Genomic DNA, 26598 nt, shown 5'->3' with positions numbered 1-26598 from the left:
TACCCAGTGTAGGGTGTGCTTCTCACTAAAACATTTCTTAAGTTACACAAAATTTTCAGTGGTGGCCATTTGCAGGCACATCTCCATTTACATGAAGCACAAAAATCACAATGAACCTGCAATATCAGCTTCAAAAGAAGGCAACAAGTTACAAATTAAAGGAAAACTCATAATCAGGCATCTAGCAAAGGGACATTAATTACATTTCAAAAAGCAGCACTCATAATTAATTTTCTTGATGTCCTTACAGATAGGAACAAGCTGAGACGGTGGTTTCACAATGTTTATAAATTACTACATTAATTAACAGTCAATCTTTAGAGAGGAGATGAAGGAATCTTCTTTGACATCATTCAGTACTCTCTAAGGGCAGACAGTATAAGAAAGGATTATGAGTTTATGTTTTATACCTTGAGCTTCTCTCATCTTTCTACATAATGTATCAGATTTGCCCCTTACTATTTTAGCAAATAATTTTCTAACTGAAATTCTCCTTAGCATTTTAATATCATATGTTTTTCAGAAGTAAAAAGACTATTGCATCAAAATAGCCACGGTTGGGCCAAATATCCACTGATGAAATTCAAAAATTATAACAGCGATCAAAGGAGTTTAGATCACAAAGACTGTTAAGTAAGCATACAGAAAATACATCGAGGAAATAGACTTATTTTTAATTATGTATTAACCTTTTCTTCCATCATAGAACTCAAGATGTTACAAATAGATTTTCCCCGATACCCCCTTCTATCCAAGTATTGTGAGAATTCAGACTTATGGAACCTCAGCAGGGTGATTGTGCCCTGTGTTCTTAAACCATGCTTTATTATTTGCTTCTTGCTGCAAATAGCCAACTCCCAATTAATATGAAGAAGTTTGGACTAGATTAAGTAATGTAACTACTACAAGAGTTCTATGAGTCACATGCTTCTTCCTTCATTACAACCCCAAAATAAGTTCCACAATAACTTCTGGGTTTTTTTCTCTCAAAAGTTTGAATAGATAATTAAGATTGTAAAGATTTGTCCCCATGGTCATAGGTTCCCATCGTCAGATGATTGCAATCTATGACTTTCCCTGCTTGCTTCTCACAAGCAAAATCAATGGGGAAGCCAGCAGGAAGTTGGAAGCCAGTCACATGAGATCCTTGCTAAATGACCCACGATGATTTATTTAACAATGATAACTGGAGATTACAAGAACTGCCATCCCTAAGTAGTGCAGTCACATGACATTGCATTTTCTGGTCGCAATTACCACCATTGAGGACTACCTTTAACTTGAACAATCTAGAACTAATGATGGACCAGAAATAACCGGTAAATACGAAGTTTTTCATCTCAAAGTCCTGGAGAGATAGAAGTTTGACAGAATCACATATTAATTTCAGTTGATTGCTCTATCAATATTTTTCACAAATTCTACAATCCCTGAAAACCATCCACATTTTTGTTGTCTACCTACCCTGCCTATCTCTGCAGTGATATCAATCACTTTTCACACTGCTGAAATTTGATCTCCAGAAGCAACAAAATAGATGTTATGGATTTCCAGGATTTAACACATCTATTTTGCATTTTAAGATGCCCTACAACATCACAAGAAGCAAAACACATTACCAGACCTCTAGAAGACAATGTATATGTATAAAACAAAGTGTGGCCTTCAGATGAGACTTGCCATTCCTTGATATAAATGATGGTGCACAACGCTCCCTTTGAATTTTATTACACAGCAGCTTTAGCTCCAGGTAATCCGCATACATGAAAATAGCTTCCTTGTACAAAATCTGTAAATTCACCTCAAAGATGGAAAGATATTTGTCTTGTTTTCAATTGCATAGTGACACGCTCATTGGAAGAATGTCACCACAGCAGCCTTTCTTTATTATATACTCACTGTAGTAGCAAGAAAAATAGATTTGATGAAGCAGAAAGGAAAACCAATTCAAAAGCAAATAAAAAAGAACCTTGCATCTATATATGAAAAGAGTGAAGTCGGTAAGAGCTATGTAATTTATTTTGAGTAATTATTCTAGTTTTAAAATCCAGGTAATTTTTCTTCCTGTTAGAAAGCCTGGAGGCAAAAAGCCTTTTGAAATATTGGAGAGGGTAAAATTTAAAAATTAGCTACTGAGCATGAAGTATGCAATAATTGCTCTTCATAACATTTTTATTGCCTCTATATTCTGTGAATTATTGCTCTAAATTCCTCTGTACCATTATGATGAAAAAATGGTATCAATAAAATTGGGTTGATTTATGTTAAGATTTTATCACTTAAGCCCATGAAAATCAGAGGCATGCTAAAAGGAGCCATTTTTTCATGACATTTCTTTTTCCTTTTTTTCATTCAGAGCAGTAACAACAGTTCCACTCTTCATTTCCTGATGCACTGGTAAGTATCCTCACACCCATACTAACCATTCACACAATCGTGGGCTCAGGATTTTAGGCAAAACTGTAACTATGACATTAGGATGTCACACACTAGTTTTCAACTTTTTCTGATTAAAGCAGTTTGGAAGAGGAGATAAACGGAGCTACTTCTTAAATATATTGCCCTCTTTTCTTCCATCTGTTCTTCAATGGAACTATGGGATTTTTCTTACGATGGAGATTACTATATGTAAATTAGTATAGATAAAACTAAACAAGGGGTTAATTAAACTGGTAGATATGAGCAAAGCCCACAATATTATACAATATTACAATGTTTTATTTTATTCAGCCCCTGGCTTAGTATGCAGTTTGCTTGCACCACGACATTTTTATCACTTATATGATGTTTATCATCACTTTGTTATCTATTTTGTTCATCTGCCTGTTTTACATAAATCAGCAATATCAAAGTATGTTACCTTAGCTTCTATCAAAAGGGACTAGAAGTGGTAGTATGTACTTTCCAGAACATTTTATCATGTAGAACAGGGGTGTCAAACTCGCAATATCTGAAACCTACATTACATATTTGGTGAAGCTGATTTAGCTAAACATGAGTTTGTTGGAAAAAAAAGTCCCAATTACCTGCAGTCACACAGCATAGTAAGACAATAGTGGTAATCACTGCAAATGTCTTAATTCCCACCTTAGAACTGAATTAGGTTGGACATTTTTTAAAGATTAAGCATGTCAGCCAGATCCAGAGTAGCATTGTTTTTGCTAAATTTAAATTGGGATTCATTCTAAAATTAAATTCTGACATCAGAGACTGTTTCACTTGAATTGGAGGACAATCCAAATGCTAGCTATCCAGGTGCATGCTACTATTCTACAAGTGGGATTTCCTTTATTTATTGAAAACCTAAAACTATTTTTTTCTATGCAAAATAATTCATAAACACGACTGAGCTATATTCTGTTCCTTTTTAAAATAATTTAACAAAAACTGTCCAGAGATTTTCTCCAGAGATGCTCATTCATCTGATAAAATAATGAAAAGAAAACCTTTCTTGTGCTACTTATATCCCTTTCCCCCAATCTCCATAGCAATATAATATGCATTAGGCAATGAATATTACAAATTATAGCAAAGGTTAACTATAAAGAATTAGAATATTTCTCCAACAAAATGTCTTTCCTCCAAAGAAAAGAAATAATCACCCAGAATATATGAGAAGGTCCTTTTCCTTCACATCTTAGACTAGTGCTGATATAATTTTATCAAATCTTATCCTTGATCTGTTAATAAAAGAATTCATAATATTTATGATTTTATTTTGATGGATGTGAAAAAGCATTTACAGAAAGCTTCTTCCTTGTGACAAAAGTAAAATGGGTTACCCCAAGGATACTTTTCCAAAAGGCAACTGGACTTTCTTGATATGGAAAAGAACCTTTGGGACAACCATGATGTAGATGACTGAGAACCTCCATACACATTTAAAATGGATTACTTTAATACCCAAGTTCAAAAACTTAATTTTAAAATAGAATTAGTCTAATACAATTGGGTTATGCATAAACAAATGACAGTTCATAACTTGTGCTAATTCAACACTTGTTTAATCATGGTTTAAGAGATGATCCCTAATGGCTGTTTGCATAACACAGTCAAAATCAAGGAGACCCTTTCATACCTTAGTGGTCAGCCTTTCTGTTCTTCTACTGTAGGATCATGAGATTTGTTTAGAGCAAGTGTATCCAAACATTTGGCTTGCCTGGGCCACACTGAGTGAAGATGAATTGTCTTGGGCCACAAATAAAATATATAATATAGTTAATGTATGAAAATGCACGTTAGACGTTTACAATCTTGCAGAGCCATATTACTAGCTATCCAGGGCTGCTGGATGGACATGCCTGGTTTAGGCCTTCCTTCCTAATTCTGCAGGTATTTCAATTTCAAATGCTCTATTGCAAGCATGACACCCTTAACAGGTACTTTGTTTAAAAAAATCACCATCAACTACAATCTATTTAATTCTTATTTTCATAAGTATTCTTAAGATAATTTAATCAAGTTAACTCAGCTATCAGTGCATATGAACTGTTCGGTTCACAAAAAAATAGGCATAAAGGTAAAGTGGTTTTTTCTAATCTTTCAATTTTTTTCATTTGCCAGGATTGTCAAATTGTTATTCGACAGAGACGCACCAGGCTAGAAAGTGGGAGACAGTGAGTTCAAGTCCTGCCTCACCCAAAAAGCCAGCTGGATGATCTCAGCCCAACCCACCTCACAGGGTTGTTATGGGAAAATAAGAGGAAGGTATGTTAGTTATGTTCACCAGCTTGAGTTATTTGAAAAAATAAAGGTGGCATATAAATAAATATAATTATAATTATACCTAAGAACTGACATAAATATGCATTCTTTCAGCAATGTGGAGATGGAATAATAATGTAATTTTTGAGCTTAAAATTAGTACATAAATAGAAAAATCATAATTAAAGAAAAAACTATTAAAGAACTAGTAAGCTTAATATTTAGCACCTAAAAAGACAATATCCAAATGTTTTGCTCTAAGTCCAAAATTGGTGCTATTTCAATAATATTTAGAATCATATAGAACTGTGATTAAAAGGAACAATGCAAAAAAAATAGTTCATGCATTATTTTCCCCTTACTCCTGCTTTCTTTTAAAGATGAGATATAGAATTATTATGGTTTAACCTCACAGACTCATATGTTCATACCAAATTCTGAAGGAAAATGGGAACAAATCTATTTCAACAAACAGAAGCTTTATATACACTTTAAAACTGCATGACTATTTCATAGAAAACTAAGTTATTCCATTTTCCTGTTATGCTACATTATGCTTTCTCCAAAGAAACGTAAGTATCAAGAGAGTATATGGTCTCCAGGATTAACTTAACATGCACGCTATGCAGAACCACAACTGAAACACAGTATTTTGTAACTAAAACTGTCTGAACTCACAATAGTGACACTGGGCATAATCTGAATCACAGGTGATCTGAACATTCACATTGATTTTAACAGAAGCCACATTAAATTAACCAAAGAAAAGTTTCCAAGAAAATTGTAAGAAATATGAGGTTCTTTAAATATAAAAAGGTAAGAAGTCCCATGTTCAATAGAGTTTCCTACTAAAAATGCTGTTTTCGAACAGCAAAATGAGTTGCCATGGACTAACAGTCAGTTTTCTTGCTGTAACTAGAAAATGTAATGCTAAGTTACAATTAAATGAGCATTGCAAGTTTAAGCAGACGAATAGTTTTGTGTTATTGTTTAAAAATATCCCAGTATCTTATAATACAATTCGCACTAAAAATCAATTTTGCCCATCAGCATGAACACACAAAATCAAGACAACCACTACCAGAGTAAAACACTAACACTTTATTAAAAATTCAAAATTTATTGCAAATTATATTTTGCTTCTCTCCTTTCCTCATTTTTACATGATTTATTGATATCCATGATTTTTTCACAAATATACTTGTTGACTTTGGAGAGTCTCTGTGCAATTTCTGTTTCATCCAGGGTTTCTTGTGCTATTCTGTCATACAAACATTCTAAAAAAGAAAGAAAGAAAGAAAGAAAGAAAACATGACATTTAGAATGAAACTTCAACACGTTTAAAATACAGCAAAAACTCTTCAGCAAGGCATATGTCACGCACAGGATGAATGCAGCAACTCGATGTGAACAAGAACCCGCATACAGCACCAATCTGAAAACTCCTCTCCGACAACAAATACTTTCTATGTTCACCTAGGATTGGTAAAGTACATTTACACTAATGTACTTTAAGATGTCTTTGATAGACGTTTTAATCATAAGCCATTTACTCTGAAATGGCCATGTCTCTCAGTCTAAGGGAAAAAAAACAAGCCTGTAATTTAATTTTGAGTAAATATATTTTTGTAAGAGCACGGAAAGGCCCTTAAAAGGCATTCTCTGGCCATTTTTTTAAAAAACACATCTTATGCTTATTACTTATGCTTATTCTCGGCAGACATTTCCACTCAATCAGAGTCATGATAACATGAACAAATGAGAAAGAAAAATCAATGGACCTCCTACCTCAAACGTTGCCATCCATGAAACATACTATTTGTAGATTTCTACCTGCCTCACCACTTTATAAAAATATACTTTTAAAATACAAATAACAATACTGAGGTAGATAAAGTGGAATTACAAAACAAAAATATGATTTACAGTGTAGCAGTCTGTTTAACAGATAACAAGTCTAAAAATTCTTTCATAATACTGAAATGCCCTGAGACAAGATAATGTTAGGCAACAGCATCCATGTGAAAAAAGTATGTGTTAGGAACTACGGTAAAGTTTGTTTGTTCTTCCAAATTAAATGGTTGTTTATTTGTGACTGTTATAAAGGGGAAGACTAGGTAACTTCAAAAACTAAAACAGTTTGACTAACTGACATGAAGCAAATTAACAGTAAACAGTCTGATTTCTGAGACATAGTTTACAAAACTATGTCTCATCATTGTAAACTCCTCAGCACTCAATATACAAGCTACAGTAGTCTGCCTTTGTATAAACTATAGTGAAAAGTACAATTACTACCAGTACTGTTTCCAAAGCAATTAAATAATTTCTGCTGTTCTTAGTATTTTCATTCAGCAACTATTTATTGCTTCATATGGTAAACGAAATAGAGAGTCACTTAATTAACGAGTTTTATGGCACTGTTAATGCACATTAAAGTTGTAACAATTAACTATTCTACATCCTTTGCATCTTCTCTCACACCTTTCAGAAGTTTTATAAAAGGCTATTTTTCAGTCACAAGATCTGCAATGGTTGCATACCAACACTGTTTAATAACTTTCTCAGAATAAACTACACAATAGGGACTACTAAACAAAAAGACATATCAGACCCATTAAAACCTAACACCATCTTTTTAAGATGTATTTTATGGAACTATTCTAGAATTAAAAGAATAAAAACTATCTCGGCTACAGATTTTATGAGCAATTTGAAATGTATTAGTATTTTTAAAAATGAGATTTTAAAGATAAGGAAAGAGATGACTAAAAGAGTGATTTAAATTTAAACACAGAAAGAGGAATTTGATTAACGCACAGAAACACCCATTCCTCTTCAGTACCAAATCAGGGAGCGACTGAAATCATTACAATTGAAATCTATGCATAACTAAAGCATTTTATTTCCACCATGAAATTCCACCATACATCTACTACATTCCAACATATCACATGTATGGGATTTTGTCCACAGCTTTGTTAAGTAAGCATTTCACATGTAATCAAAAATTCAAATTGCATCAGAATTGCCGCCTATAAATGATGTCTATGTTGCAGCTTCAGGAACTGCTTTTATTCTAATTTTAAACACAACAGAAAGACAGGGTGGCAATTGTCCCTCTGCTTATTCTCTACAGTAGATGTGTACATGTTTGGCTTTTGATACAGTTTTTTTGTATCTGAAATCCCCTTCATAACAAAATATGAGCTGACTATGTGGGTTTATCCTGAAATCTTTGTACTATGCGCAATATGCATTAGCCTTGTAGGTGGTGATCAAAATTCAGCACTAAGGCTAGCCTTCCGTATTTGCCCAAAAAACAGGCAACTTGGAAAAGGCTTGATGAACAGGCGCAAGAGCGGCTGCATGGTGCTGATAAGAGTAAAACCTGGCCACTACTTGTCTGCTCTGAACCCAGAGGTATCTACAGGGAGCAGCAGGTATCAAAAAAAGGCAAGAGGTTAGGAGAGAAGTTGCAGTGCAAACCCTGACCTTTATGTATGTGAGAAAGGGTGAAAGCCTGCATCACAATGCCACTCCAAAAAACTTGGCTTCTTTAAGAATCCTCTTGCTCAAAACTGCAGATACTGCTGTCTGTACCTGCTGGCAAACGTTTCCGGGGATAGCATGGTCGAACGAGAATATTACTATCCTGAGGAGAGTAAGGTTAGAAAAGTTCTATGCTTTCTTGCATACCTGCTTGCTCTTTTAGTAGGGCTATGTGAAACTCTGGAACCAATGACTGACTCATCCTTTCAAAGCAGATATGATTCCAAGCAGGGAACTGCATGGTTCCCGTCTTTCAAAGCACTTTGAAGATTCCATGACTTTTTCTGCTGCTTCTAGGATGTTTACAGACAATACACCACAATAACTTTATATATAAACAATAGAGGGGCTGGAGAAAAGGGAGTGGTGATAAGCCCAATAGCTGGTCACTGAGTTTCATCACCTTATTACAGTCTGCCTATCAGATCTGTTTTGGGGGAGACATTATATTGTCCTTACATTTTGGTTCAATGTGTCTTTTCTGATAGGCTGTTTGCTCTTATTAAATTTAGGGAGGATTTTCCCCAAATCCCTATTAAATTAAAATATTCATTCCTGTCACTTTTAATTCTCCCCATTCTCGTGTCCCAACAGCCCTTACCCACATTCTTTTGTTGTCTTCTATTTCCTTTATCATGTGTGGAAAGAAGAATGTGGAGTCCTTGGTGCTCTCTTGACTTTGGCTGTTTGCTGATAGATGTTTCATTATCTGACTAGATAACAACATCAGTGCTAATGAGTAAGGGGTTTGCTCCCTGTTTATATACAGTAGCTTACACTGCCAGTGTGTGTGTATGGGGAGGTTATGAGTTTCTTCCATAGTAGCTGCTTGATTATGGTGCTGTTTTATGCTTGATTGTTTGTCTGGTGTTAATGTCTGCTTATCTGGGTGTAGACTGCTGGGGAGGATATGTTTTGGACTTTTTGTTTCCTTTTTAGTTTTTGTTATTGTCTCTTTTTAATAGTATGTAAATGTGGTTTATCTCTATGTGCCTATTGATGGCTGAATTCCTTAGCAATACCCTAAGGCAGGGGTGTCAAACTCGCAACGTCACGTGACGTGTCGCGACATATTGCAACTTTTTTTCCATTGCCGGCAATGGGGTGAGTGCTATGATACATCTGGCCCGCAGGCCGGCAGTTTGACACCCCTGCCCTAAGGTCAAAGGTATCTAGCAGCTGAACAAAATATCAATGGCACTAGAAGTGGAGGTCATAAGGAACGCATACATGGTTTTGATGGGAAAATGTTAGGATACAGACAACAGGCCAATATTGGCATTTCTGTAACAAATAAATGATTGATGAGTCTTACCTAACGACAGGTAGGATTTGATTAACAAAGGCAACTGGGACAACCAGGATTTGCCATTGCTAAGCCCTGTGTTCACATGATGCTGTGCTTTACAACTGTAACACTTAGCAATGGAAATGGTCCCAACTGAAGTCATACGTCAAATACTACTTGTAGCTCCCTTCCTAAGATATATACATAGGATTGTGTAAGCTGTTAATCACTTCAGCAGCTGTATTAGAAAGCAAGATTTCTTCAGTCACTGCTTAATGTACAGTAGTTTGAAGAACACTCACATAATCAAAATAACCTACCTCTGACAATGCTTAATTTGTGAGGTGACAGAGGTGGCTTAGGAACAGCATCTTTTTTTTTCTTAGTGGCCACACCCGTAACACTTCTATTTTTAAGAACATCGGTTCCCCAAATCATAACTGCTAAGTTTTTTGTATACTTTGAATCTCCTTGCGTTACTTGCAGCTGATGCCATTTCTCCTCATCTACCCAGATGCCACTTCCAAGATGAACCTGGAGTAGAAAGTGAAATAACAGATGATAGTTACCTGAAGAGTTTGTTTCATCCTTCATAAATAGCAGGAACAATGTTTAACATTAAACACACTTATCTATAGTATCCAATGACTGAAAAAGTATGAAATATTAAAAACAATTTGATTGTCTAAACTATGTGCAAAATCATAAAATGATATAAAATGAAAACCCATAAAGAGAGCAAGTTGTAAATGGTTTTTATCTCCATAAAGGTTCTCCTTTATTGAAAAGAATGTTTCTTCCCTTTATGTTCTGCTTAGAGAAGAATGTTTTTTCACAACCATAGCATATGATCAAAAGCATAACCTTGTGTTTTTTGGTAAACAAATGCAAAAACCTCAGGAAAAGTCCCTAAAGTATTCACTTGACATTTCTGTCATGAACTGATAAAAATGCTTTGGAGTTTATATGCCCGTTATGAGATTCACTTTAATTTTATTAATGAATATAGAAAGGCAGGCAGGCAACCATCACCAATGAAGCATTCTCAGTTGAATATTTCTGCCTTTTCCTTATCCTTCCCCACCAAGGCTGTTACTATCAAGTGCCCAAGTGCAAAAGATTCCTGAAGAGAGAGAGGAAAGGCTAACCACAATTGCCTCAAATGACTGCTCAGATGGATTTTTATTTATATTTTTATTTCTGCTTAGAGCAGTGATGGCGAACCTTTTAGAGACCCAGTGCCCAAACTGCAACCCAAAACCCACTTATTTATCACCGAGTGCCGGGTGAGCGTGGCCACAGTGGTCCTTGCACTGGGTGGGCGGGGCCAGGGTGGCAGGGGGCCAGTCCCTGGCCAACTCCAGGGCAGAGCATGCGTGCCCACAGAGAGGGCTCTGAGTGCCGCCTCTGGCATGCGTGCCATAGGTTCGCCACCACTGGCTTAGAGGAATGCCTTTCTCTCTATTTCAAAACTATATTTTATATATTAACATGCATTTATTTTGCTGGTAAGTATTTCTTGCTTAGTTATTTTTAAAGGAAGAAAGAATATAAATATTTGCAATGAATATAATATTAATACCTTTCCGTTCTCAAGAATATATTTGTCCATTACAGGAATAGCAGCTGGGTAGTACGTTGAAGTGTTTGCTTCCTCACTGAAAGCTGTCTGTACATCAGGCTCAGGTTCAATGGATTCAGGTGTAACCTTTTCAAGTTCTAGGGCAGGACCTATATCATTTAAAAAAGAGGAACAAATCACCAGGCTTTAATTTAATGTAGGATGTATTAATTCTGTAGCCTATTTCATGTACAGAGCTTCAAACTGATTAATGCTGATCTAACCAAAAATCCAAAGTCAGTATGGCAGTAAAATATATTACCCCTTTTTTCTCATTTAATTTATCAAAATATAAAATAAAGAAATACAAAGAAAAGGAAAAATAATGGTAAAATGAGGAGGGAAAGGGGAAGAGAAAAAAGTGTAGGATGGAGGGGAAAAAGAAAAAAGAACGTTGACTTCTGGCTCCTTTTAGTGCAGTAAAATAAGGTATTCACATAAAACTTCAACATTTTACTTTTACATAATAATATACTACCCATTTCTATGACAACAAACCTATCTAATTAGCAAAATTCAAAATCAAAGTTTCAATTTTTTCCACCTCAAGCTTTTTTTCCCCTCAAAGGATCATATTTTAATAACATTTTCAAAAAATGAACATAAATATGAACAAATGGAATGTGAGATTCAAAGCAATTCAGCACTTGTTGTTAAACCCAAACTGAGCTACACAGTTGTAACTGTTTTAGATGTATTTTTTCATCATCAGTGAAAGAAATGATAGTTGTATTATGACAAGTTACATATTATTACACAGATGTTACATCTGTAACCAACTTTTTAGTTAAGTGTTTTAAAATTAAAAGGACAGAAACAACAGCTGGAAAAAACTGTCAATATCCAAAGACAAGCTCAATTATTATTATTATTAAAAAAATTTATTAATTTTTTCAAATAAAATATGAACAAATAATACAAATATGGTGCATTTCATTAGAAAAACAAGCACATAAAAAGCCTATTCCGAAATAATCGGCGTTCCCCCCCCTGCATCCACACTCCCTCCACTAGCTCAATTATTTTCATGTGATTGAAAAAGGTTTGGACTTGGTTAATAAGTAGAGATATACAAACATTCAAATTGAAGATTCAACACATTGACAATTGAATTTCCAAACCAAATCAACTTTTAGAATTGTTGACTCAGTTGCAGATATCTTCAATGTATTTAGATCAGCGGTGTCAAACTCACAATGTCACGTGACTTGTTGCGACGTATCGTGACTTTTTTGCCATTGCCAGCAAGGGGGTAGGCACAGTTTTGCCATGATGCATCCGGCTCATCGGCTGGCAGTTTGACACCCCTGACTGAGATATTTGTATGGGCTTTTTTTGCATGGATTCAAACCTTTTCTCTAAACTGATGATTTGACTAGCATAGGCCAATTCAAAAGTAACTTGTTTCCTATTCACACTAGTTCACAGGGTTCACACTGGTTTTTACTAGGTTGGGATAGTAGTCAATTTCATAATTGCAAAACCTGAAAAAAGATTGTCCATCCTAAAGACAGATAGGATTTATTAAAGCATGTATATCACCTTTAACTACATATATATCTTGCCACAATGAAAAATATAAGCCAAAAAGTCAAATAAAATTGATGTAAGCAGAAAATGTAAAGATTAAATATAAACGTATCTTTAATGACATTTTCTATTGCTTGTTGATATGTTGATATACATATGGAATTACAAATCTTTTAAAACAACATAGTTAATAAATGCTACTACAGTAATTCAGAGAACCAGTGCAAAAACATGAGGTCCTAACAGATAGAAGCATGTGGCCCAATATCTTGTAATACATTTTATTCCAAAGCTCAAAATATTTCACATTTCAATAATCAAAGCCTTTTCTAGGCAGCTCAACTTCACAGTAATTTCAGAAACTACTAAGAGTTGCATTTACAGCACAGCATGTTCAAATTAGACATGCAATTCCTTTTACTGTCTTTTTGCTAATTAGAGTTGCTTGCCTAATTTGCCATGCATCATGCTTACTTTTTAAAAGTTTCTCACTTTGTAGTTTTTGCACTTTGATAAGCAAAACAGAAAATGTGCAGTTACGGAAGTTTTCTGAAAGTCAACACAAAATGTGTTTTCTTAGCACAGCAAATGCAGATGAAGGAAAACCCTTGTTTCAGTGAAAAGTTTTATTATTCTCCAAAGTGAGGCTCCTGGCGTATGAATTAGACAAGAAATATAAAATTTCCCTTATAGTTCAGCATCTCCAGATTTTGTTCATGTCAAAAGAAACTTGTTGATTTAATTAGATGAAAAGCCTATCTAGTCCAGCATCCTTTGCCCCACAGTAACTGATGAAATACCTATAGAAAGACATTCCCCCCCCAACACACACATACATTCCCCCCCTTTCACCTTTTCTAGTATTTGATTCTGGCTTGATGTTATTTTCTAACCGTCTCAACCTTGGCAACTTGAAGATGTGTTGACTTCCCAGAATTCCCTAACCAAGCATAGATTATACCCTGCACTGAAGAGATCTCCTTATGGTAATTCTGTGTAGCTTTGAACCATGAGTAAACTTTCTTAAAGAAAAGGAAGCCGACATGGAAGGCATTTTGTCTGCCTACGATCCTAGAGCTGGTATTTCAAGTCATACCGCCATAGTATTTTAGGTGATAGAGACCCTATCAGGATTCATAAATAGTAATTCTCTTGCCTTCCTTAAGAAAAGCCTTTGCCATTTCAAAACACTCAGACTGGGAATTTTAAGATATGCAGTAAGCTAATTTTTAAATGCTATATTTAAATCATGAGTAACAATAAGCTAAACTTTAGTGAATCAAGATGGCAAATTCCAGTAGGCACTACATTCTATTGATTTCAATATAATTTAGGGATATTTACCTTTAGGCACAATTCAGAGGAAAGGCATATGAACATACTTAGTATATACAAATTTATCCCATGCACAGTCTCCTTCAACTCACCCTGAAAACTCAGAACATATTAGCTAATAAATTCTGTGAAAAACGTAGCCTGCATACACTGGAATTAGCAGCTCTTAGAAAACAAGCAACTCTAATTTTTGACCCTTTAATTCACTAGAATTTGCATCATGGCTCCAAACAAATAGAAGAAAAGTACTGTAATTTGCACAAGAATACCATTTCTCTCTGGTTAATCAATTCTGAGAAATTTATTCATTTAAAGTTCTCTGTATTATTTTATCTATAGATTATATGATTTTGAATCCCATGTATGATTAATCCATGTTATCATTTTTAAAAGATTAAAAAAGGCAAACCAAAAGGTGGAACTTTCTAATGGGCCTAACATAATTACCCCCCCCCCCAAAAAGTAGGATACTGATCGTATGTTCAAACTAGAAAACTATTAAATCACAATACATAACTTAAAAGACAAGGACTGTGCCAGATAAAACTATTTATATTCCAAATAAATGGAAAAGGTAAGAGATAGTTTAATTAAGGGAAAATAAACTCCAACTATGTATGGATTGTGTGCTAAAAGTCACATATAAAGTACAGATGTATCTTGCCCCACTGGATTTGTATTATCCTACAATATGCTAAAAACATGCCATCTTTGATACTGAAACATTCTTCTCCATGCCCAAAACAATTTAGGTTAATATTTAATCTAAGTTAGTGTTTTAGCATGAATGTTGATTTAGGTAAAAGTAATTATATTATTTTGAATTATTTTAACTATATTTGAGGGACTTGTATATCTACTTATCTCACAGAACTGGCATGTTATGCATCCTGTTTACTAAGGAATGTCAACCAACGGGATCCAGAAAGAGAGCTGTTTCTGCTGTGATGCTCACCCTTTGGAAGTCTCAAAGTGCTTTTTCAAGAGGCAACTGGACTTTGCCAGTTGAAGACATTTTGCTTCTCATCCAAGAAGCTTCTTTGGAACATCATTTCTCTGGAACTTATTACTATTATTACTACTCTTCTGGCGTTTAAGAAGGGCCTTAAGAATTGGCTCTGCCATCTTGCCTGAAGACTGGGTAGCAGTGGTGTGGATTTTGGTGCATCCATACACATAGTATACATGCATGCATATATTTGTATACTAGCTGTACCCAGCCACGCGTTGCTGTGGCTCAGTCTGGTAAAAGCGTGTGTTGCTTTTACGTCCAACAGATGGTACTGTTTTTCAAAAAAAGCATGTTTTTACCTGTCACAGGTGTGACATCTATATAATATAGGTATATAAAAACACGCGCGTATTCGAATGCAACGTTGTGTCAAAATTTCAAAGCAATCGGTGAAGAACTTTCGGAGATTTAAGATTTTGAACAAACGAACATTTACATTTTTATTTATATAGAAGATAGATATGGGAAATATCATAATTTAACAAGTATTATATGAAACCACAAGAGGGAGCAGTAGCAAGATCATATTCCTATTTTGCAGTAGTCTCTTTCACATTGGGACAGAACAGAAGAGACTTGTTCTTGTAATAATCCAGTGGCTACTCTATTATATTCCTGTAATACTATCTGACACAGTGGAATTAGCTAGAAAACATTATAAGAGTACGATGCAGTCTTTCTACCTCATTCTAATACACTTTTTGTAGCTAATGTGTTTTATGCGGCTGTAGCTAGTGCAACTTGAACAGTTGGTAGCCATAAATTTCTTAAATGAATAAATATCTGTAACAAGAAAGTGATGAACACTGTCCTAATATTTTAGTTCCCATGCTTAGTCCAGTTAACCTGAAATGTGGAAACAACTTGAAAATTCTTAACAAGTCAGTATCAATTTAGCATAACTTTCTTCCTCTATTCCTGCCTTTCCAACAATGACACAACTATGCCATATTCTTCCACACAACACTAGAGAATTTCTATGCCCCAAAGGGACAAATGAAAGAATAAATAGAAGATCCAACTAGAAATTATGCCATCGTGTTTGGACAGCAGATTCAAACATGAGATTTTTATATTTCTCTGGGGGGGGGGGAAATCAGATGCTAAAAAAAGTTTTCTCTCAGTATTCAAAGAAAACTAACCCCAGAAAATCACATGGGTAAGACCTGAATCATGAATAACTGATAGAAGAATATGGCAAATGAATGCACATATGCAATCTGCACAAAATTCATATGGAAGTACAAGTTTTAGAGTTCCATTAAAAAGGCAATATAAAATAAATGGTCCCATCCCAGGTTACAATGTATTGGCTCAGGAAAAAACAATTATTTCCTAGCAGATTAGTTTAGAAATAATAGTTTCTCGCTCTGTCTCTAGAAATAAGTTCTTATTTGCTCAATTGGCCCAATACTGTGTTTGCCCCAAAATAAGACCCACCCCGAAAATAAGCCTTAGCCTGATTTTTGGGGTGGGCCTAATATAAGCCCTACCCCAAAAATAAGCTGGGGGGATGGGCGTGGCCTGCACAAGAGGCGGTGAGCATGCAGCCCGCCGGCTCCTTAGCATAGCACAGAGGCAGGGGAAGGCAGGCAATCAAGACATGCTGCATGACCGCCTGGTTCTGTGGCGAGGGCAGAGATACACCAAAATTCAGAGCATCTCTTAGGAAAAATCCTGCTGTGAAATCACAGAGAGCCATTACTATTCAATGTTGACAGTTTTGGGCTCAAAGGACCAATGACATGTCTCCACTTAAATAACTTTCCTTGGTTCCTGCATTCCACAAAAAGTGAGTACTTTGTCTTCTCCCGTCTGGCTGGATCAAGGATCCCTCCTCTTTCTTTTTTATTTCACTTCTTGCCTGTGAAAGTTTTATCACTCAGGAAGACAAATATGTCAGTAGCAAAGAGCCACAAAAAGAAATATATTCTTTTCTTCCATTTCCGCTTCCATAGCACTTTACAGTCTAGATAAAGTAAAGAAGGAGTAAATAAAAATCTGCTTCCTCAGCCTTTTTTTCCTCCCTACCTTTAAGGACCGAGTTTTTCTAGCTCAAAAAAGTAAAGAAGGGAATAAGGTAAGGATAAGTAAGAGGAAATAGTCTTCCCGAACAGTGACTACCCACACTGTAGAAACAACCAATTAAATTTGCCATCAGGATATTGTAATGGAACTTTGCTTTCCTATTTTCAATTTCCATTCAAAGGCACTTGTTAGGATTATCAGCACCACTACAACACAGAAAGCTCAAAACATTATTTACACATAATAATGCAATAAAGCACTAAATCCACATTTTGGAAAAATATATAAAAATGATTATCTTCCTTGTTAGTCAAACTATATTAGTAACATATTATGCTCTGCCCTTAACTCTAAATTTATTTATTATTTATCAAATTTATTGGCCATCTTACCACAGGGTAACTCCGGGTGGCTATACTGAAAATAAATAATTCTTCTATTGATTATGAAATATAAAGATTCACAATCATAACTATATTGTAAAGAATGATTGAATCTGTAAAAACAATCAAAGTATGCTTTTCAAAGTTAACCTATCCTTAGAGCAGCTTTTAAGGAAATATAATGAAAAAGTGGCATTTTTGTTACCCAAACTCTATAAGTAGAAACTCGCTGCAATCATAAAAATACTTTATGGATTCTACCCATAGCTTGACTTTTTTGTGAATATTTAAATCAACCTGAGCTAAAACAATTCTTGAATATGTCCCACATAACCAAGTACTTACCACTGCCTAATCTGAGGAGGAGGACATCCTGTAGCCGTCTGTTCAAATCTCTTAGCTCCTTCATTTCTGACACTAATGTCCCATACTCCTTTAACTTCTTTGCTTGCTGAACAAGCTGCCTTCTTGTTCTCTCAAGTTCCTGTTGAATGTGCCTCATTTCTTCCTGCTGTTGCTGATAGCTTCTCAGCAACTCTTCATAAAGAACTCGAGGAACTACAGCATCGTCCATATTGTTCATTCTGTCTGAAGTTTCCATAAATGTTGCCTCAGGACTGGAATTACTACTGAGGCTCATTCCATTTTGTTTTTCAAGGCGCGCAACAACTGCTTCAATGCTTTTGTGCGTACCTTCATTCTGTTTCTTTCCATCTTGTCTCTGTATGTTACAACAAAACACATTATTAATATACTGTGTCATATAGCAATCTTTAGAGTTCTGCAGTTAATGAAATTACAATTACACTACAATCCTCAAGGGAAGAACATTTAAAGAATATTGGACCAACACAATTTAGTAACCAGAAAAAGTTACATTATAAATAACGATTTAAGTATTTTTAAAAATGTATGATGCACAGTTAGATGCATCTGAAAGGAAATCAGCACTCCCAAGTTTTATTTTTTTAAATTTGTATTATCCAAAACCAACTTTTGGGGGGTGGAATTTCAGAAGACAGGAACAATTCAGACATCACACTAAACTTCAAGAGAGACTCAAAAGTATTCATTACTATAACCACAGGTTATGTCTGAGAAGGCCAAAATGCTTATACAAACTATAGTTCATCACAGTTAACTATTCTCTCAGTCTCTCTAAGAGTCAGTGCAGTTAAGGTAGATTCCCAACCCAGTCAGACATGGTGCTGAACTGACAGCAAGAAAGTCAATTAAACTTTAAGGACATACATGGTTGTGTAGCACCTAGTATGCATATAGGCAGCTTTAAGCATTTAAAAGAAGTAGTGCCTGTTTGCATGAATTCTGAGCACTCCTGACTTTTTTTTTAGTTTGGACCATTGTTTCAATGATTAAATACTGTGTTGTACAATCCCATCATCTGGAAACTTTAGATTTAGATGACAAATACTCCCAAAATGTGTTAATAATATCCTGGAGAAGACACTGATAGAATGCATTTAAAAGCAATGTTTTTACCTTGCTATTTAAAGATAATTTATATACTGATTTCCCTAATTAAGTGGGCATCAAGGCTCAAAATATTTAAGAATTCCACAATATAAGGAAATTATTAGTGGAAGAAACATGGTATCTATTACTGTGCAATAATCAGCCAAACCTCTAAAAGATATTTCCAAATCAAATTTACCTATTCCCCTTTGCCTATCAATACTAATAAAATATGAGACTCCATGTAAGTATAGATTGCCCCAGCTAAGCACTATACAAAAATTCAATGTGTACGTACTTACAATACTTAGTTTTAAAATAATGACTACATGCTTTATTTGAAAACAGGATTATTTGCCTCAAGGCCATAATTATAGAGGAAACAGCATATATGAAGCTAGAATATGTAAAAAATAGCAAAGATAACTCACATTATATAATTACAGTGTAAGTTCATTTTAATTTTAAGGAAACTGAGATGTGGATAAATGAACAAAGCTTATCTCAATATAGTGGCATTTCATTATTCAATAATATCTTATTGTATTGTATGTCTTTATATTAAACATATATCTAGAGAGATCATTAGTCTGGAGAACTGAATATATTAATCTTATCAAGCTGTGCTTGTTTTAGAACAGTAGGTGGAGAGAACATCTGACAGGGAAGGCTGTGAGGAATCCATAATGCTTTAGTTTTGCTAAGTTTTCTTTTTTTACTGAGAATAGCTTAGGAAAAACTTAGGAAAAATGTAATTATGAGATGCATTGGGGAATTCATGCAATACTATACTAATAAAAGCCTCAGTTCCAAGCATGTTAATATACCTGCAATATTCACGCTGAATATGTTGAAGATGGGCAAGTTGAAGGAATTTGCAATATTCAATGCAAAACTTTGTCTGGAATAGAGTCAGTCTAGTTTTACAGTATATTTTGTTCTAAAAAGAAAAGATATCCATGATAAAATGATACTAAATAGTAAGTGAAAGAACTAATATATACAAAGGGAAAGAATTTGTCAACATATTCACTGTGAAATGTAAAAAACACATAATTAACATTTTTGTCCATTGTATAAAACAAAACTGATTATTTCAGAGAATTTTAAAAGATTACATTCTACTGATGTAAAAGTATCTGCTCAAAAATGCAATTATTATCTGCTTAAAAAAATTATCAAAGGAGACACTCATTCTTTGAGCAATTAAAAAGTCTAACTCTGAAAATAATCACAATCTGACTGAAATAAAAGCAGTAAGTTGTTTTCCATTGCATAATGACATTCTCTGCCAACACTCTTAACAGATCACAATGCAGACTTCTTTAAAAGCAATCCTTTTCTTTGGGAATAATTTCTTCTTGATATAACCTTTCAGTACTTTGATAAATCACTAAAAGACAATTCTTCACTTTTTCCTTTTAGTCTTAAATATTGTGTTGTTGATAATCTTCCAGAAATTGGTGTAAACTCAGCTTTTATCATTAAATTATAGGATGTTCCTTAATTTTAAAAGCATGAAGATCAAGCTAAGCTTTCAGTAAAATATAATAACTTTGAGTTTTAACATTATTCAATATTATGCTATCAGTATAAAAAAGTAGGAGAAAGATGTACTTAGCTAGCACACTAGAAGTAGTCCTCAACTTGTAACTATTTGTTTAGTGACCTTTAAGTTACAATGGTACTGAAAAAAGTGACTGTTTTCCCAGTTATGACTGTTGTGGCATCCCCATGGACACATGATAAAAAATTAGGCTCTTGGCCACTGGCTCATATTTATGATGGTTGCAGTATCCTGGGGTCATGTGATCACTTTTTGTGACCTTTTGACAAACAAAATCAATTGGAAAGCCAGACTCACTTAAATGTGTTACTAACTTAGCAACTGTAGTGATTTACTTAACAACTGTGGCAAGAAGAGTCATAAAATGGGGCAAAACTGTCTTGCTTAAAAACAGAAATGTTGGACTCAATTGTGGTTGTAAATCAAGGACTACCTGTATAAATAATCTGAATCTTGTCATGTTCATGTTGTGTCTTTAATGGATATTGTTCTATAGATGATATTCTCCTAAAGACTGTCAACTGAGTTTTATTTTTTTGTGCAAAATTACATTGACAGAAGAATTACATTGATAGGAGACTGTATTTAAAATATTTATCTGCCTTTAGATTGGGCACTATTGGAGGACCATTTTCCATCACTTCAAACTATCTAAAACTGTCTTGGACAGCTAAAAGGTACTTTTATGGAGGGATACTGAGGTGCAAAAGAAATCTAAGTTTTTCAGCTTCAGTGGAAATCTGCTCACTTGGAAATGGAAACAATCTTCTCCCTCCCCCCCAAAACTGGAAAGTTTTGTATATAGCTTGAATCTAGACAAAGAGATGGTGATGAAATGAAAATATGTGCATAAAATAAGAACAGTAACACAATAATAAATATGATTTTTTTTATAATTGTACAGATGTTGAATCAGTTATAAACAAGATACAACAAAGTTAATAATTTGGATAATAAAAAATAGTCATAACTGAAGAAAGGATATTTGTTTTGAAAATATAGGTTGTATTAACATGCACCAACTTCTTAGGCTTACCCAATGAATGAACTGCAGGACAGCTGAGGTTTCTGGTTCAGTTCTGCCTATGCTGACTTTTTACTTCAGTGCCTGATAATCTCAGCAATGAGAAATCCCTGCTCTTGACAATCCACTTAATAAAAGAGAAATTCCACTTTTTAGACAAATCCGGTAGCAAAATTTGGATTATAATTTCGTTTTTACCCCATCATATCAAAATGTAGATAAGTAGTAAAAAAAAAGAAAAGAAAATCTATCCCTTATGTAGTGGATCAGGAATATATCCAAAAATATATTCACAAAAGTTGTTCTCATCTAGCATCATTCTCATTAGTTTGTGTTTGAAATGTCATTAACACAGGTCTTTACCTCCATACCATGAAAAAATAAAATAGCATGGCTGCTGTTAGATATTCTGATTAGCAAAATGAAAATCCTTCTCTTGGGTATTATTAGCGTTTGAAAGAAAAGTTAAATGTGAAGCATCCATATTCAATAAAGAGTAAATGAATCACCACTGAAGCTTTCACTAGATTGAACTGCAAATGTCAGTATATTATAGCTACAGAAAACATGAGCTACTGCTGGTTGGCCTGGGGCCTCGAGGGGGGGGGGAAGGCTCACCACTGGAGGTGGCTGACAGAGTAAGAAGACCTCATCCCTGTCCTGTTTTTTTAGCTCTCCTAGTTCAGTGTTCATACAGTTTTTAACAATATTTTAATGTGTCGTTTTAACCTTTTAACTATTTTTACTTGTTTTATAACTTGTAAGTTGTCACCTTGCTGAGGAGATGTGTGGCATAAAAGTTAAATAAAGAAAACGAAACAAAACAAACATCCATGGCTCACAGGACAATTTTACACCTCCCTGCTGCTTTCAGATACCAACCCTGTCACAACATACAATATTGGCAGATTCTGCGCAACAGTGTTCAAGATTCGTTGGATAATGACCTATGACATGTTCTCTGTAGGTTGATATAGTTTTCTACATATTAACCTTTTGTTTTCCCTTATACTTATCTAATTCTCCTACCCCTTCCTTTAGATTCTTTTAGACTCTTGTTCTTTATATATACTTTGTTATTTTTACATCTCCTAGCTTTTCATAATTTTGTTAGGTTCTAAGGATCTTCTACGTTTTTTAACTGACAGAACCAGACACTCCCTTCCCCTGGTCTATGACCACTATAAATGCTGGTCTATGACCATTATAAAGATTTGCGTTGATTTTGAAAATGTGAAAAAAATCTGATGAAAATGCAGAATGTTTCAAAGTTGGGTTAATAAATCTATTGATTGCTGAAAAAAAGATTAAAAACTTAATAAAACTACTAAATAACTTACATGAAATAACTTAGAATATATATTATGTATCTATTTTAAAAGTCTAATATGTCAATGTAATGTTTAACCAGAAATTAAAAATTATTGGACACAGTGATGGTAACCAAGTAGCTTTTCAGAATATGCAGGGTTTTTTCCTTAAAAATAGAAACATTTAAAAAAATAAATATAACCCAAATATCACCAATTAATGCTATTTTTGTATTCCTAATGTTACATATGCTGTTTCTCTTTAATGTTGGCATTAAGCTATAATTCAATGAAGATACAAGCAGCCATTACTTACTCTCCATGTAAGTACTATAGATGTGCAGATATTTATTTCCCATCCAACATCAATGGAATTAGGAAGGAGCATACATAATCCAGGAGCACCAAGTACTAGTATGGCTTAGACCAGGGGTAGTCAACCTTGGCTCTTTTATGACTCGTGGACTTCAACTCCCAGAATTCCTGAGCCAGCTAAGCTGGCTCAGGAATTCTGGGAATTGAAGTCCACGAGTCATAAAAGAGCCAAGGTTGACTACCCCTGGCTTAGACAGCTAATGCTTCTCTCCTCAGAAACCCCACTTACCTCAATAGAAACATGGCTGAATATTGCACAGTGCCCAATAGCAGGCTAAATTAGGAAAGCTTTGATGTGTAATATGTAACTGATGAGCCAAAACTCTGCTCTCCACAATTTTATCACATAAGCAAAACCTGGGGGAAAAATCATATGTTATACACATTTTATACTGACTGTCATACTTCTTTTTTGTATGGTGCTTAAAAGATTATTTCATATGTGTTTCCTTGCAGTATCATTGAGCATTTTCATCTTCACATTAGACAAAATGTGTGAATGTTATACTTATATATTTTTAAACAAGATGGGCGCAAAACATTATCTATAGAGTAGGGTTTCTCAAACTATGGGTTGGGATTCTCCAGAGGGATCACAAACAGCTTTGAGGAGGCTCAAACAGGAGCACTCTCAAACTCATTCTGGGCTTTGTCTGCACCAGGCAGCTGAAGTATTGAAAAGTATGAGAACTACTACGATATACACATTAACATTTCATTATTGAAACTAAGTACATGTAAATACATGTATTTCCTGCCCTAAACTTAACTGAATGAAATCTTTATTTTTATTCATATAAGGGTCATATGCATTTATTTATCATTTTAGAGAGTCATAGCACTATAGTGTCTGAAAACCTTTGCTATAGATACAAAACTTTAAATGTATTCTAATAAGTAAACTGGAAGATATTTTGCAGGGATGTTTTCTTCAAATTCGGTGAATTTTGCTACTAAATCTACTTTAAAGAAAGTTCCCAGATGGTAAGATTAATATCAGTCTGTACAAACTATTATTTAATCGACTATATGTTTTTCATACACACAAGAGCACATACACACCATTTATAATGCACGTCTTTAACAGTGTGAGGTAGCTTGTTATCTCAATCAGTCATAGAGAACTTAGCCTGACATTCAAATTCCAATACAAACATTGTGTCCCACAGGAGTGCCTGAATATTTGACACACTCTATGTTCATGGAGAACTGGATCACTCTCTGATATAACAGAGCTACTGCTTTATTCATTTTGTTATAGTTCTGAATTCAAAGAAGTTCAAATAAAGATAAAGACATATGTATGGTTCTTAAAATTGTTGTATATAAATTGTGAGTGTACAAAAATGCTGACCTAGTTATATTTCAGCTTGTCCACTATAAAGATATTTATTCCTGAAAATGAAATAACATCACTACAAGAAATCTTGTTGCACAAGCTACTATAAAAACAAGTCATCATTTTTTTAAAAATAATCACACCAGTTTTAAAAAGAACTCCAAATAACTCAATTTTGCTAACCCATTATTTTTACTTATCAAACAAAATGAAAATGATGTCATAAGAATATAAAGGAGATAGGTATACACTAAAACATTCGGGACTCTTGGTTGTACAGTATTCACAACATTCCAATTCTAATCCAATATTTCAATGCATTTTTGCAAGTCGTCCCATTATATTTAATGGGACTTAATTGTCATTAAAGGTGCATAAAAATTGCAATCTGCATTTCTGTATGCTAATGAATGAAAGAATCCCTGACATTCTGAAATGGATTTGCTGTTGAATAAAGCACATCCAAAATTAGGAAAAAATAAAGAACAAACCAACAAACAGGGCTTCAATACCTTACAGTGTCTAAGTTCCATATCTTCATCCCCATAATCTGTAATTTCCCCTGTTTCTTCTAGGTGATTGAGAGAGAGCTTGGGGATTTTAATTTTCTTCTGCATCACACTGTTTTCAAGGTCTGTTTTATCTTCTGCAAATTTACATAAAAATATTTTTTCACATTTTTCAAACTGATATTCAAATACTATATGACTGAAGCCAGACCATTTAAAAAGTTCCCATGCTTGACTACCTTCCATATGCAGTGATAATCAACTGCTCCAGAAACTTTTTTTTTAAAAAAATAGATGCACTGTAGCCCTTACACAGAAATGTGAAGAATATTGTGCCTTGTAAAAAAATTAGGGCTTCCAAAGATTGTTAACAAAGCTGAAATCCAAACTTAACCGTGATGTTTTGCAGATGATATTCGACCAGTTATGCATTTTCCCTCAGTGCAACCTAATTCAGAATTTTAAGATCTAAAAATGGAGAAGAACTTTCCTCATTCTAAAAATACTGTACACATTTTGATGGCTCCCCATTTTTTTCTCATTGCCTGCTCTTTCAAACATTATAGCAGGTTCAAACATTATAGCAGGGATTTTATTTTTTTCTGCAAATGTGGGGAAAACACATTTTTCAGAAATTCCAACCCTTATAAGCAGGGAAGAGAGAGATGCCTCCATCCTTACATATTCTCTCTTGCTTAATGCAGCAGCAGTATCAGCAAGACTGCAGAAAATGTAGAGAGAAAGGATGCATAGTTTTTTTTCTGTCAGAAATTATGTCAACAAGGGAAAACTAGCATCTAGCTCAGATTCAGACTAGGTATTTTCTAGGCCAGTGGTGGCGAACCTATGGCACGTGTGCCAGAGGCGGCACTCAGAGCCCTCTCTGTGGGCACGCGCGCCATGCCCCGGAGATGGCAACCGTCCCTCTTCAACCAGCCGCCCGCTAACTCGCCGAGGTCCCACGTGGCCGGATGCATCCCAGCACAGCTGGTTTCCCTCCCCTCCGTCTCATCCCTACTGGCCTCACATGCTCTCCTTTTCTCAGGCACGACCCATTGCATCGCCTCCTCAGCTGTCGGCTGTCCGTCCAGCTCAGAGGCGGCTTCTCTGAACTGCTGGCCGTGGGCTGCGGAGCCCCAGAGTGCGCCGGTAAGCCCCATGTGCTCGCTGGCCTCTGTGTGGGGGGACCAATGGTGTCGGGCAGCAGCCACCCCGGCCTCTGCCTCAACTTGCCCTGCGACAATGGCACCCTTGCCCTGCCTTGCCTTGCCTCACCCCGCAGGATGAGCCTCCTGGTCACCGTCCCACCTGCCAGAGACTCCATGGATTTCCCCCAACCCTGCCCGGCCCCCACAGGCATCCTTCCCCACGAGCAACATCGAGGTGACCACGCCCATCTTGGCCACACCCATCCAGTCTGCCATAGTCATGGCAGTTGGCCATGCCCACCTGGCACCCGGCAATAAATAAGTGGGTTTTGGGTTGCAGTTTGGGCACTTGGTCTCTAAAGGATTCACCATCACTGTTCTAGGCTTTTTAGAAGCCCAA

At 35.2% G+C, this 26598-nt stretch overlaps 1 protein-coding gene across 3 annotated transcripts; it reads right to left on the bottom strand.

Annotated features, from left to right (window-relative positions):
• Window positions 1-5816: 5816 nt before the first annotated feature.
• BEND5 (BEN domain containing 5) lies at window positions 5817-25168 on the bottom strand. Of its 3 annotated transcripts, XM_015812558.1 has the most exons (7): window positions 23432-23535; window positions 21530-21644; window positions 19754-19866; window positions 17799-18174; window positions 11127-11275; window positions 9865-10078; window positions 5817-5981 (listed from the first exon to the last, which is right to left on the bottom strand). In XM_015812558.1, exons 4-7 carry the CDS (start codon window positions 18091-18093, stop codon window positions 5824-5826), a joined length of 816 nt encoding a protein of 271 aa, XP_015668044.1. In that variant the 5' UTR covers window positions 18094-18174; window positions 19754-19866; window positions 21530-21644; window positions 23432-23535; the 3' UTR covers window positions 5817-5823. The 3 variants fall into 3 exon arrangements, with proteins under 3 accessions (XP_015668044.1, XP_015668045.1, XP_015668046.2); XM_015812559.1 differs by lacking the exon at window positions 23432-23535 and having other exon boundaries at window positions 21530-21654; XM_015812560.2 differs by lacking the exons at window positions 19754-19866; window positions 21530-21644; window positions 23432-23535 and adding an exon at window positions 25054-25168.
• Between the last annotated feature and the right edge of the window lie 1430 nt (window positions 25169-26598).

The sequence above is a fragment of the Protobothrops mucrosquamatus genome, unplaced genomic scaffold (assembly GCF_001527695.2).
Source record: "Protobothrops mucrosquamatus isolate PMUCROS unplaced genomic scaffold, P.Mucros_1.0 scaffold95, whole genome shotgun sequence".
Lineage (NCBI taxonomy): Eukaryota > Metazoa > Chordata > Lepidosauria > Squamata > Viperidae > Protobothrops > Protobothrops mucrosquamatus.
This window is presented reverse-complemented; position numbering and strand designations above follow the sequence as displayed.

Coding starts and splice junctions, on each gene's coding strand:
- BEND5 (XM_015812560.2), bottom strand. CDS start 25,158: ATGCAGAAGAAAATTAAAATCCCCAAGCTCTCTCTCAATCACCTAGAA. Junction 10,079..11,126: donor ATATTCTTGAGAACGGAAAG/GTATTAATATTA, acceptor TTTCTACTCCAG/GTTCATCTTGGAAGTGGCAT. Junction 5,982..9,864: donor CAAATTAAGCATTGTCAGAG/GTAGGTTATTTT, acceptor TTTCTTTTTTAG/AATGTTTGTATGACAGAATA.